Source organism: Bos mutus, chromosome 3, assembly GCF_027580195.1.
Source record: "Bos mutus isolate GX-2022 chromosome 3, NWIPB_WYAK_1.1, whole genome shotgun sequence".
NCBI lineage: Eukaryota > Metazoa > Chordata > Mammalia > Artiodactyla > Bovidae > Bos > Bos mutus.
In genome coordinates, this window is record NC_091619.1 from 100,687,561 (window position 1) to 100,702,065 (window position 14,505).

At 48.6% G+C, this 14,505-nt stretch overlaps 1 protein-coding gene across 6 annotated transcripts in view; it reads left to right on the forward strand.

Annotated features, from left to right (window-relative positions):
• NFYC (nuclear transcription factor Y subunit gamma) overlaps nt 1-11,124 on the forward strand; it is a 65,057-nt gene extending 53,933 nt beyond the window's left edge. For 5 of the 6 annotated variants that reach the window (XM_070368227.1, XM_070368226.1, XM_005904935.3 and 2 more), the window contains 4 exons: nt 2,834-2,992; nt 6,416-6,523; nt 8,916-8,975; nt 10,229-11,124. In XM_070368227.1, the coding sequence (XP_070224328.1) occupies nt 2,834-2,992; nt 6,416-6,523; nt 8,916-8,975; nt 10,229-10,348 (447 nt within the window). In that variant the 3' untranslated portion in view covers nt 10,349-11,124. The remainder of the gene's footprint in view (nt 1-2,833; nt 2,993-6,415; nt 6,524-8,915; nt 8,976-10,228) is intronic. The other variant, XM_005904936.3, reaches the window with a different exon arrangement.
• The last annotated feature ends 3,381 nt before the right edge of the window (nt 11,125-14,505 follow it).

Consider the following 14,505-nt stretch of genomic DNA (forward strand, 5'->3'; position numbering starts at 1 on the left):
AGGATACAAGCATGAATAAACCAGCCCCTATTTTTAAGAATTTAAGAATCTAGTTGGGGCTACAAATACTTAGAGATTACAGCACTTGCCATGTGGGAAGTGTAAGATAGTCTTAGGATTGTGTAGAGGGTGTTATGGGAGTGCTTCACAAGGGGTACCCGACAAAAGATGTGAGGGAGGTGGTAGCAGAGAATGTCAGAGGAAAGTTCTCTGAAAGGATTAATGTGAGTCTTAGAGGGAATAATGGAAATGAATCAAATAAAGCAGGGAAGGAGGGCTTTCCTGGGAGAGGGCACAGCATGAGCAAGGTGGGGAGAAACAGCACTGGAAGTGGTAGGCGGGGAGGGTAGAGTCAGCACAGGGGAGCATCTAGGCAGGTTGAAAAGACAGGCAGAGGACCCATCCTAAACAGCCGTGTGTATTCTAGTAAGGAGCTGCTGCTGCTGCTGCTGCTAAGTCGCTCAGTCGTGTCTGACTCTGCGATCCCATAGACAGCAGCCCACCAGGCTCCCCCGTCCCTGGGATTCTCTAGGCAAGAACACTGGAGCGGGTTGCCATTTCCTTCTCCAATGCATGAAAGTGAAAAGTGAAAGTGGCGTCGCTCAGTCGTGTCTGACTCTTAGCCACCCCATGGACTGCAGCCCACCAGGCTCCTCCGTCCATGGGATTTTCCAGGCAAGAGTACTGGAGTGGGGTGCCATTGAAGCTAGGTCTGCCTAAAGAAAAAACAATGGGACAGAGCTAGATTTAAATTACTATGGTTTTGGAATTTATTCCCTGCTCACTTTTTTATCCATAATTTGGAAGTTTATGGAGTGCTTGCTCTTTGCTAGACACAGTGCTAGGCAGGAGGGGTTTACAGATGACCACATCCCAGTCCCTGCCTCTAGGCATTCACTGCAGCATGATGCCTCAGGGACCTTCTTTGGCCGGTGCTTGTGCCTCCGCAGTGGTGAGCGCTTTGCCTGCCTAAGGCTTTATCCCAGCACCAGGAAACTTCAAGGGAGTCTGCCAAGAGCTGTCCCTGATTGGCTAATCATTCTGAAAAGCTCATGACTATTGCGCCCCAACTGCAGGGCACGCCATATGTGATTTGACATCTGCCAGGCTAACATGAGCCCTCATTTTCCTGAAATGACTTAGAAATACCTTGGAAGTCCTCTTGGGAAAATTGAGTTGGTAGTACAGTGATGAGTTGGCAGTATGCATTTTTTTTTTTTTTTTTTAAGTCAGCGAGAATTTTATCTACCTCTTCTCTGCCACACTGAACTTGGTCAGCTTGGAGCTGATAAGGCTTGTGAGGATGGTGAACTTGGTCCCTCCCAGCATCTCCCAACTCTTGTTCCCCTGTCTGACTAGCTCAGGAAGGCCTTGTGGCTATGCTTTGTCACACCTCCCTAGGCCTACAGGAGTGGCTCTTTCAAGTTGAGCTCAGATACCCTTATAGGACCGATACATATTAAAATTGGGAGGAAGTATATTTTGGTCAAGTGAATCCTGTGTTTCCTGTCCTAAAATTGGAAACATTTTATGGAGGTTTGGGGAGCAGGCTAAGTTGGAGATCATGGTGTCAGAATGGGAGATGTTTCCTGTTGACCTGGCCCCCTGCGTGCATGCATTACCCTCTGTCATCTTTCTCCCTACCCTCCTACAGTTTGTAGTCATTTCTCATCTACAGTTCCCAGAACACCTTCCCCTTCCCAGGTAACGTTACTGCAGAGTAGACCTGTGCGGCCAGAATGTAAGAGCAATCGGGATAACAACATCTATTGAAGACCAGCATTCATTAAGACTCTGAGTCATCTTAGGAGGTGATTCTTGGTTTCAAGTGGGGAGAAATCATACCCGAAGTGAGGGCTTGGGGTTCAGGTGTAATTAAAGGCTCTACTAGCACCACCACCAGTTTGAGCAACTTATTCTGGGATCTGTAAAGGTCACATCTTTACAGAGGTGAAGATGTGAAATCTTCACATCTGTAAAGATGTGAGATTTAAAGAAGTAACTGACCCTCTTGACAGTTTGAATCCACTGTCTCTCGAAGGAACAAGTTTCGTTGGGTTGGATAATCCTCTAAGTGTGTGAGACACAGAATCTTTGTATACATTAGACAGAAATTCCTTAAATCTGAGATTCCTATTTCTAGAAAGTTAAAATTCTTGCTGAATTCTGTTAAAGTGTTAAATTCTATTACTTACATAGCCTCGATTAGGATCCAGGTCTTAACAGTGTCCAGGTCTTAAGGGTGTTTGCCTCTCCCGTGGGAAGCCATGCTGTGATCTGGAGCAGCCAGCTGGCCAGCGTGGGCTTGAGTCACTCTGACTAAGTGGGGGTGACAGCCGGTGTGCCCTTTATGTTTTTTCCAGGGCCTTGCATGCCGGGGAAGGAGCCCAGGGTCCTAAACTGACCCCACTTCCCATTTGGTTTGCCCTCCAAACTCACCTGCTCCAGGCTTGACTTCAGCCAAGTCGTGGGAGAATTATCATAGTTGCTTTTAATTCTTTTTTACCATACCTGCCTTTCTGTCACTGAAAGGGCTGTGAAAAGTTGCAACATTTGAAGCATAGAGAGAGGTATTGGGGTTGAGGCAAATACTTTGCACTCTGAGCCAAAAAATCCATTCGGCTTTCCTGTCTTTTATTTTGGAAAATGATTTTATCAGTGCTCTGAGTGTGCATAGTCCTGGGGGACTCTGTAGGTTGAGTATTGTTGGTGTTGATGAGGTCAGGCATTCAGGAGGGTTTGCTCCTGGTTAACTGCTCAGCATTAACCCCTTGGGAGGCCTGATGGCTCTGGGCTAGAACTCAGTCAGCTTTTTCATGACTCTTCCTTCCAGACCACACCTGTAACCATGCAAGTTGGAGAAGGTCAGCAGGTGCAGATTGTCCAGGCCCAGCCACAAGGTCAAGCCCAGCAGGCCCAGAGTGGCACTGGACAGACCATGCAGGTGATGCAGCAGATCATCACGAACACAGGAGAGATCCAGCAGATCCCGGTAAGCCCTGCCCTGCCTTCGGGTCTGTGTGGCGCTGTGCTCAACAGTATAATCAGAAACAGTTAAAAATTTTAATACACACACACACACACACACTTTGTTGTAAACCTGTATTTCCATTACCCTAGACCACAACTGGCTTCACTGTGTACTCCCTGCTTTCCTTTAATCCAGGTTCAGACTCACCACTATGGGGCAGCGCCTCTAGAGTTCCACTCCCACCGCCTGTGCAAAGAGGTCATTGTAGCCACTATTCCATGCCAAGGCCCAAAGGCCCTGTCAGGCAGTCCTGTCTTGATTTGCAGATAATAAGAGGGAGGTGTATAGAGAAGGCCATAAATACACTTGTTGCATATTCATGAGTCAGTTCCCAGTGGAGCCTGCAACAAAGTGTATTTTTGGCTTTCATTTAACTTATCCATTGCTTCACTGTGGACTGCTACTTCCTGTGTGCCTTGAGGGATTTCATTTCCTACATTTGTTGGCTTTTTCACTTACACTTGTTTTTTTTGTTTAAAAAAAAAAAAAAAGAAGAAAGTCCTTGTCGTAACATGTGCCACCTATTCATTGGTCAACTTGCCACAAAAAATGTGGAAAACACATGACATAGAGCAGGTCTGTTCCTGCCTCTCACCTTTCCTATTGTTAATGAAATGTTGGCAGATATAGAACCTCACTTGGACTTGGCTAACCACTTCCTCTTTGAAGGAAGCTTGAAAAGTATCCTTAGCTCTATTTTGGGGAGCTGTTCTTAATTAACAGAGTAATAGGCCAAGAGAAAGCTGAGGAAAGGGGGCCGTGTGCATCACTCTCTCTCTTTCTTTGTCACCTCTCTCTCTCTCTTTCTCCCCACCCCCACCTTCCCCCACCCTTCCTTCTTAAATAGGGTGGGGTTGGGGTGGGGTGACCACAAACACACACAAGCACGCGTCGATTTCAGATTCCTTGCAGCCACCAACCCATGACTTCTCTCATAAATGGTTCTCGATTTTGCATGTGAGAGCACCAAAATAAGATCATCTAAGCCAGAGTAGAGTTCCCACTTCATAGTGACTTTAACTTGAGTCTTTTAAACACTTGGGGGCACAGAAGACGTGTTGCAGAATTTAGGACTTAGTCTCCACTGTATACTTCTGCAGGAGTCTGCATTTCTAGACTTAGGAGAGTGCGAGTTCCCGGGAAGGGAACTATGCTCCTCTTTGGAAAGCCCAGGGAGTGGGCTTTGCTCTGTTGCTGTTCAGTTGCTAAGTTATGTCCAACTCTTTGCGATCTCATGAACTGTAGCACACGAGACTTCTCTGTCCTTCACTATCTCCCAGAGTTTGCTCAAATTCACGTCCATTGAGTCAGTGATGCCATCCAACCATCTCATCTTCTCTTGCCCCCCTTCTCCTGCCCTCAGTCTTTCCCAGCGTCAGGGTCTTTTCCAGTGAGTCAGCTCTTCTCATCAGGTGGCCAGAGTGTTGGAGCTTCAGCTTCAGCATCAGGCCTTCCAGTGAATATTCAGGGTTGATTTCCATCCAGGGGGGTGGGCTTCTTTGCTCTGTAGTTAATGTTAAAAGGGTGTGAGGGTCCCCAGGATTATCCCTGTGGTAGAGGACTAAAGAGCAGAGCATCCCCAGATATCTAAGCCCAAGCCTAAAAGAAGAGCTTGCTTCTAAGAACTGCTTAGAACTGTTTGGCTCACGAGTTTTCAGTCACATTTGAGTTTCTGCAAAGTGCTCTTTCCAGCTGGGAAATGTAAAATCCCTATGGCCGGCAGTATACCTTCCCCCACTCCTGGGACCAGGCTTCTTGTAGTCTTTCATCCCATGTCCTTGGCTGGAGTTCTGGAGACTCCTGGGACCAATCACCATCAATCTCAGCACATGAGGTTTCCCAAGCCTCCATGCAGCTGTCTTCCTCCTCGTAAGCAATTTAACATTGGCCTGGAAGCAATGTGGAATGTAGTGGGGGGTTAGGCTTGGCATCACAACTTCCCAGCAACTCTTCTTGGCAAGTTCTCAGAAGAGAAATGACAGTAGGTCACAATATCTTGCCCTGTCTCCTTTAAAGCAGACTCGTAGTGGGTTTAGATTTTGTGTCCCTCCACCTTGCCTTAGACAATTCTGGAATGTTCTACCAGGAACTTCAACATACCTCTTTTCTTGGTTCAGTGTTCATCTTTTCTTGATGGTTCAAATCCTTTTTGAAGCTGAAGTTTCAGAGAAGCAGTTTGATTTAACACTTGTATGCAGGAGTTTCATCCCGTCAGCATTTTACTCATGGTAGCAAAAGCCCATATAATGAAGTTAGCTCTTGAAGGCAAGAGGAAAATTTTCTGCAGGACAAAGAGGCATGACTTGCATATTACCCTCAAGAAGCTCACCCTTAAAAGAAAAGCAGGCCAGACAGCTTTTCTTCTGGAGGGTGGTGTCTGGACACCTAGATGGAGGGAGACCATAGCTGCCGGTCTCCCTGGAGCCTCTTTCATCCCCCATATCCCGAGCATGACTGTCCATAGTCTTCCTTTGCCGACTGTTTTCTTTGCTGAGCCACAGTTCCCCTCGCGTTGTAGCTGCCTTGGTCCTCTCCTCATCCTCACGCTCAAAGCACTAATAATTTTCATGGTATGCTGGAGCATTAAGAGCCCGAGTTAAGGCTTTTAGCATGCAATTAAATGCAGCCTGCGGTATTATTGTATTATCTGAGACTTAATTGTAAGCCTGAGGGACTCTAAAGGCATTTTTGTAGCTTTAGTTTCCCATGATGGGGTATCCTGTGAAAGGTTTATTGATTCAGCATCCCCTTGGGAGGTGTTTGGCCAGAGGCTAGTGCTGAATACCAAGGATCCTGAAAGTCCCACAGACCCGCATTGGTCCTGGCTCTTGGGGACAGAGATAGTTAAGCGGGCCAGCTTTCTCTTCCAAGATGTGCAGCATGGGGCTGGGTAGTTCTCGGGCTGTGGTCCCGAGTGATGGCCATCTGCTCTGGGCTCCTGGTGGATGCTGGGGCTCTTCTCAGTGTTAGATTAGCCAGGAACTGGGGTAGTGAAGGGTGGAGATGGAGGAGAGAAAGGCCCACACTTAAGGTTCAAACATTCCAATAATGTCACAGTTGGGCATAAACTCCTAGCATAAACTGTGAGCAGACAGCTAAGAGCCAGTGAATACTGAGGGTCCAGCGGTGCGGTTCTCACGTGTGTGACAAAGTCCTCTGGGAATTTCCCCCAAGTCCATTCAAGGAGCATGCTCTTTTGTGTGACTGATGGGGTTGGGATGTTACGGTTTTGCTTATTTTGGTCTCTGTTTAAAAGGAGCTTTTCCGAGTTGGCTTCTTTGGGTGGTGGGTAGGGGATAATCACCATTTATCGTCATGAAAAGTTTGCCTGTTCGAGGTTGCATTCAGTCTCCTGTGGTCTGCTTGTCTCTGCCCTTGCCATAGGTGCAGCTGAATGCCGGCCAACTGCAGTATATCCGCTTAGCCCAGCCTGTATCAGGCACCCAAGTCGTACAGGGACAGATCCAGACGCTTGCCACCAATGCTCAACAGGTATGTCCCCCAGAGATGCAGGGCTTGAGTTGGGGACCAGCGGGATCTGGCTTCTGACTGGAAAGGGGGGCTTGGCACATAACTCTCTGGCCACCTCATCTTCAGCAAGAGCCACCTCCACATTCTGCACATGTTCTGCACCCCAGAGGACAGATGGGCGTTAACCGAGGATTGGATTCAAAGTGTGTCTCTTCACTGTCTTGTTCTCGAGGGACAAGGAAACACAAGGCAGAGGGAGTCTCAGGATACCTGAGGAGAGCCTGATGTGTGTAAATGCAGTCTGACTGAAGGAAGTGTTTTCACAGGCTGCCTCATCGTCAGGCTCAGTTTCCATGTTTAAACCTGAATGACTGTTGTGTCCTGGCATCTTCTGTGTCCTTTGGAAAGCTACTTAGATCCCCCCCCCCTTCTTGTGCACCCCTAACCAGAGACTGCCCCCTCCTCTCACCTCACACCCCAAGATATTGAATGCTGTGAGCCACAGGTGCTGAGGGGGCCACCTCCCTGGGCGTGGGGATTGGGGGTGTGGGCATTATTTGCAGGGACATGGATGCTGGCAGGGAGGTATTGTTTATCGATTCTTTGCCTCAGACCCAAAAAAGCAGTGATCGTTTAAGAGCTGGACTCGTCTGGCGCAGTGCCTTTCTGGCGATGTGTCTATTGACGGTTGTGACAGAGCTGAGTTTGTGGAGCAGGTCTCCACAGATCTCGTTTGGGGAAATATGAGGAATGAGCCAAGAGCAGGGCTTCTGAGTTCCGTGTGGTCTCTGGGATGGTTAAAGGGCCCTCTCCAAATCCATGCTTCATTGGCTTGCTCACTGACAGGGAATCAGATCTCAAGACTACCCCACCCTTTAGTGTACCCGCTCCCTTTAAACTTGTAAGATTCTAGCCTAGGATCCAGAAACTTTCTGTAGCACAGGATGGGAAGAAATGAGAAGGAAGAATTCCCCAGAGGTAAATTTTGGGACCAGGAGCTAAAGCCAGAAAGTGGGGAGAGTTGGGTCTTAAAGAGAGGAGGAAAGAAGCAGGAAGAGGCACCTGAGGACAGTCAAGAGTCTTCCTAACAACCGATTGACGGATTGTGATTGTAATTTTAACAGTTTGGCCTTAGTAGGTGCTCAGTAAATGTTTGCTGAATGACTGTTGAATAAATTATATGTAAATGGAATTTAAAGGTAAATGAAACTCTGTTCAACTGATGTGAAGGGCAGTCCTGCTGGCCACAGAGCACAGTGAAAACCTCATCTATGAGGTATATTTTCCATTTGTTTCAGGATCACTCCTTTATCCTGCAGGCATTTCTTCAGTACTTACTTTGCACTGGGGGATGGAAAGACAAAACTTAACTCCTGCCCTCGTGGGAGGAGAAAGATCCGAAACAAAGAACAGTAGTTATGAAACCCCTTTCACACCTGTCCCCTTGTTCTTCTCTTAGCCCCATGGGTAGGCCCTGATGGCTTGTTCTTGGCCATTGTGAGGACACTTGAGAAGACAGCCCTTACCTTGCAGGGTGGCTGTGATGATTCCAGGAGAAGGTACACAGCAAACGTGAGCTAGTCAAATGTTCCACAGATAACACATACACACACAAACATTCTTCAGTCTTTTTTCAAGTCTTCCAAGCTATCTCTTGCAGCTGGCATTAGATGATGCAGTTCTCCATGTCAGTAAATTTCTTTTAAAATGTATTTAAAATGCCCACATAAGATTTTAAGTACATGTGACAAATGGTTTCCTTACTGCCCCCCGCCCCCGCCCTTGGCCCAGAGGGCTGTGTGTGGCCTGTCTCGGAAAAAGTACTTCCTAGGTTTGCCACAAGGGCTTCTAGGGCCAAGGCCTCCTGCTCGCCAGGGTGTTTCATATTCCACTGAGATAATCTAAGTGATAGGGTTTGGTTTGGAGCCCACCGACCACTCACCACTTTGCCAAGTGTATTGCAGTCTGCCATCACAGGTTGAAAGACAGACTCTTGGGGTTTCTGCCTAAACTGTAAGTGTTGTGCCCTGTCCTGTCAGCATCTAGGAGCTAGGTGTTTTTGTTTTGACTTGAGCCTCAGGCCTCAGAAAGACCTTGTAGTGAGGGGGTGGTTTTGGGTGGGGGTGGGGTTTGGGCGGACATTAAGAGAGATGGTTGCGGAAATTGTATATTGGCATCTCCACGGGCCTGTCTGTGGTGCCAACTCTGAGTAGCCATCAGTGCTCGGGGGTGGGGAGGGACCCTTGCTTTCCTGCTACTCGTCAAGCCCCTGTGCTGTGCCAGGCCTCGTTCTGGGTACCTCGTATGCACTGTCCACTTGATCTTCATGACCCTCTCGTGGCTGGTGGGCTGGTGGACTGATGGGCCAGACCCTGCAGCTCATCTGCCTACTTTGCCTTCTTGATTCCTACAGATCACACAGACAGAGGTCCAGCAAGGACAGCAGCAGTTCAGCCAGTTCACGGATGGACAGGTAAGATACCAGCCAAGCCAGGCAGAGGATGAGGAGTTGTTGGAGGGCAGCAGGTGCTGTCTGTGGGTTTGGTGCTTAGGGGAGCTGTCCCATCATCTTCTAACAATAAGTGGACAGAAGTTGTTAAAAACAAGTCTTGCCTGTCCTCTAGGTTTATAGACTTGTGGGAGTTTAAAATAACCCTAGACTTTATATAGCCCCCGTGCCCATTTTACAGATGAGTAAACTGAGCCCTAGAGGTGGGAAGTGCCTTGTCTGTGCTTGCCTGGCTGTTCATTGCAGAACCAGGACTAGAGTGCAGGTCTCCAGTCTCCTTTAAGAATAGCTTTTCTCTAAGCTGTGCTCTTTTTAATCTCATGGATTAGTTGAAATGCAGAGAACGCGTGACCTCTCCGCTCTCTCGGTGCCTGGAATTCAGTCATTCTAAACCCATGTAAGGAAGGAACCTTCCCTTTTCCCTCTGCCTTTCCCTCCATGCTCTGGCCCTGGAGACCCCTGAGGATATGGTAGGATGGCATGCGTAAGCCTATGCTCTCTGCTGCCCAGAGAGGGGAGGAGCTGGCATCAGGACCCAGCTCTGGCTTCTGCCAGCACCAGATGCTAGGCTCACACGCCAGGTCTCCTGTGTCAGGGGGTCTTAGCTTTGGGGTTTCTGTGAAAACACCTGAGGATTTGTGTCCAGTTGACCCTGACCTTTCTTGGTGGCTCCATGAGCATCTTCTCCGCCCCTCACGGGTCTTGGCTATAGGAAGCGACTAATCCCGGGTGACCTGCCTGCCCATCAGGGCCCGTGCAGGGGCCTCAGCCTGAACCAGACACTCTAAGGAAAAAGAGAGGGGATAATCCCTACTGCCCCTGCCAGTGAAGATTACCAAGAGTTGGGGAAATGCTGACTTCCAGGCTGCTGGTACAGTGGTTCAAATTGCCTGTGTTTGTCACAGAGGAACAGCGTGCAGCAAGCTCGAGGCTCTGAGCTAACGGGAGAGGCAGAGCCGAGAGAAGTGAAAGCCACAGGAAATGCAACCCCCCGCACCTCCTCCCTGCCCACCACACACCCCTGCTCCCACCGGGCTGGTGCCTCCTGGGTCTGCTGCCCCCAGCCCCAGCAGACTGCCACTTCCCCTCCCCCCTCAGACGCCGTGCAGTGGGTGGTGGTTGAGGTATCCGGGGCCCCCAGCCAACTCGAGGCCCATAGGGAGCTGCATGCACCTCTCCCCGGGGTGACCTCACTCTCTCCTCTCCACTCCTCGCAGCAGCTCTACCAGATCCAGCAAGTCACCATGCCTGCTGGCCAGGACCTCGCTCAGCCCATGTTCATCCAGTCAGCCAACCAGCCCTCCGACGGGCAGGCCCCCCAGGTGACCGGCGACTGAGGGCCTGAGCTGGCAAGGCCAAGGACACCCAACACAATTTTTGCCATGCAGCCCCAGGCGATGGGCACCGCCTCCCTCCTCAGAGGACCCCGCCGACCTCCACGCCTCCTGCAGGCTAGGACACTGGTGCACAACGCCCCGAGCCTGGGGGCCAAGATTCTCCAACAGAAAGATGCAATATTTTTTATTTCCTTCTTTCTCATTTTTTTTTTCTCTAAGGAATCAATATTTCAATATGTTGAGCTGTGTGTCCAATGCTATGAAATGAAAATATTAAATAACATATTTATGGCATTTTCTCAAAGAGTGTGGTTAAGAAATATTTCTTTTGTTCTACTTTTTTGGGTTCTTACCGCCACTTCTTTTAGGAGCAGATCTCCCCAGGGGTGTGTGTAGTCTCCCGGCTCTCAGAACAGCCGCTGCCCTGGGATTCGCCACCTTGTTCTGCCCTCAGGTGAAATTAGGTGACGTGTGTAGCTTCCTTTCCACTAGTGCTCTTCTCCCTGGGCCCTGCTCCTGCCCCAGAGCTCTGTGGATTTTCCTCCAGAGGCTGTGGGAACATTCCCTGCATTTACAAGACTCATTTGCCATGGAGAGTAGATGGTTTCATTCCCAAACCCTTCTCTTCCAGGGGCCCAAGGAGACTAGAACTTTGTGCATACCCCCCCTACCCCCTGTTTTCAACTTTATTTTTAAAAGCATTAAAAATTGTGCTAGTCTCCTTTGCTGCATGGACTTCAAACTGCATGAAATGCAATAAATTTCATTTTAGATAATTTGGAGTCTGGGTTTCTGTGTCTGAGGACATTCATGGGACCCTTTGCTTGGGGTTGCCTGCCTGCCTTAGGTCCTGGGCTATGTGTGGTGCATGAGCCGGATTCAGCCTGTGTCCTTCTTGACTGAGGGTCAAGAGAGAGAGAGGAAGCTCTCTCTCTCTCCTTCAAGCAAGGCCCTGAGTAAGTTCCTCCACTCTGGCCTTGGCACATGCTGGCACTCTGAGCTACCTACTATGGCCATGCCCATTACCAAAGGCCTGACATCTGCCATGGAGGGCGGCCCAGGCCCCTTGTCAGCCAACAGGTCAGAAGCCGTCTACAGCCAGGGCTTGCTTCCTGTTAATTGAAGTAGGGAGGATAGAAAGAGCATGCCACTTCATTGGCCACAGAGGCCAGTGGTGAGCCGTCTTCCTTCCTTTTCACCATGCCATTTACAGCTAGAATGAGGCCTGATATCACGGGAAGAGCAGAGAACTGGGTGCCAGGAAAGGAACTCTTTGTTTTCTCAGATAGTAATATGTCATAAAATCTTGGGCAACTTCTTTCTGGGACTCTCTTAAGGGGTGGAGGCCAGGCTGGGGAAGAGGCTTTAATAGATGACTTCAAGTCTGATCCTAAGGCCCACATAATTAATTCCCTCACCAAATATCCCCCATTGTCAACTGTGTTAAGCTCTTGGACATCTATTTCATTTTCTGTTATTTACTTAAATGGACCTTACCTGACTCCACAAGAAAAGACAATATGTCTTGCATTGAAAACATACACGGTGAAATAATAAAACATGGCAGAATTATGAAGACTCACTGAGTAGGAAATCTGAATCACTGAAAATGAGAACAAATGTTCTGCTTGCAATGACGGAGACAGAGTTCTTAAAATGAGGTTTCACATTTGATCCTGAGCTTCCTGACCACCAAAGCAAAAAAAGAGATGCGACCAGGTGAGAGATTCACGCTATAAAAGAAAGAAAACATTCTTTGGCAAAAGCAGATGTTCCTCGCTGTAAGGTTTTGGATACGTGGTCCCCCTCCGGTGTCATCAAGGCAGACGAAGCAGGTGATGCTGTCACCATCGGTCTGGTCTGTCCCGAAGATTCTAGCCCTGAATTTGTCTGAAGGGGATTATCTGACTTTCCCACCATCCTGTACCCAGACATGTCTCAGTGAGTCGTGCAGGTAATTTACTGATAGCCTGTGCCCAGCCCCACATGGAGAGGCTGCAGGAGAGGGCTCGTGAGAACGAGGAGCACCCGGAAGGGATTCTGGGCTCATAGAGAGGGCAGAAGCTCAGCTCATTTCCTGGCTAACTCTTCTTTATTGAGGCCATTGCACTGTCACACCTTGCTGCTCTTCCATTCAGTCCCCAAAACCCAAGCATAACTGCAATCTCAGACAAGTGAGTGAGGCCCCATTTTCCCACAAACTTCATTCTTAATTTGGAGGTATTTTGACCAGTTCCCTTACTGAGCACGTTCCCTTTAAATTTCCCCGCCAGCAGGGCCCATGCGGGTGTAAACAAACACTTCGGTACAGCCCAAGAGAGCCCCTATCTAATACCCAGCACGATCCCCTTACATCCGGAGCACTCTTAGACATTTTTCCTAGCACTTGCAGCATCTGTCCTCCCAATGATCTTCACAGTGACCCTGCAGGGGAGACAGGGAGAGGGATGGTGATCCCTGTATTATAAATGAAGACATAGGAGGCCCAGTGAAGTGCAGTGACTTGCCCAAGGTCACTGAAGGAAGAGGGTGGAGCTGAAACCAAAACACTGGTCTCCTGACCCCCTGCATACATGGTTGCTTTCTGGCCAAGGGTGGTGGTGGTGGGGTGTGTGTATGTGTAAGAAAGAATAAGACTTTACTAAAAATGAATGGTCTCCTTTTGCTCTGTCTCCCCAAACCCATTGGTGCAGCCTTGAGTATGCATGGAATAAACAGAGCAATTAGATCTGATTTGTGGACAGCTGGTGGTTGGGATAACCCAGAGGTTGATGCTGGAGACCAGGGACCCCTGGGATTATGTAAAAAAAGACCACATGGCCAGCCTCCTTGCTGCTCAATTCTACTGAGGCCACAAGGGGGCAGCAGGTAGCACTCACCCAAGAGGCAGAGGTGTCTTGTCCAACCCTTATCCCAACTTGAGACAACTATAGGAACTATGAGGCACAACTGTCCCCTTTCTCAAGGGGTACTAGACCCTTAACTCCCTTTTGAATAAGATCCTTAATTTTTGCAGGGAGGGACCTTCCTAGGGCAACGGTGAGGGCTGGAAACACTATCCTCTCCAGAACATCACATCCAGGCAGGTGGTTAGATTCTGTTGTTCAGTTGCTTGTGTCCAACTCTTTGTGACCTCATGGACTGCAGCATGCCAGGCTTCCCTGTCCTTCACTATCTCCCACAGTTTGCTCAAACTCAAGTCCACTGAGTCAGTGATGCAGTCCAACCATCTCATCCTCTGTCACCCCCTTCTTCTGCCCTCAGTCTTTCCCAGGATCAGAGTCTTTTCCAATGAGTCAGCTCTTCACATCAGGTGGCCAAAGTATTGGAGCTTCAGCATCAGTCCTTCCAGTGAATATTCAGGGTTGATTTCCTTTAGGATTGACTGGTTTGATCTCCTTGCTGTCCCAGGGACTCTGAAGAGTTTTCCAGCACCGTAATTCGAAAGCATCAGTTCATCGCTCAACCTTATTTATGGTCAGATTTTAATAATGACTTTTTGACAGCCCTTTTTATCTCCATCCTTGTATCTTCACATTCTTTTCTCCCCTACACTCTATATTCCCGTCACACTCAAATTACTTGCTGTTTCCTGAACTCACCTCCATGTTTTCAGAAGTCCTGACCCCAGTGGCTGTCCTTTTTTAGAAATATATTTATCTATTTATTGGCTGCTCTGTGTCTTTTTTGCTGCACACGGACTGTCTCTGGTTCAGCGATCAGGGGCCACTCTCTAGTTGCCGTGCGTGGGCTTCTCACTGTGGTGGCTTCTCTCACTGCAGAGTGTGGGCTCTAGGGTGCATGGGCTCAGTAGTTGTGTTTCACGGGCTTACTTGCTCCTCGGCATGTGGCATCTTTCCAGACCAGGGGCCAAAGAAAAGTAAAAGTCCTTTTACTTCTTTTTCTAGTTATTGAACTCCTATACATCCATAAAGGCCCAGTTTAAATAACCCTTGCTGAGAAACTTCTAACTCATAGGGCAGAGCTTGCAAAGAGCTCTTTGATGCTGTCATAGCAACCTCTACAGCCTCTATTATCAATGCTCAGACACACAGTCATTTGACAAATATTTCTTTGGCACTTTCTGTGTTTCCGACATATTTTGGACATTGTGAAGATATCTGAAAACAAGCCAGATGAGCCTTGTGCTATCACGG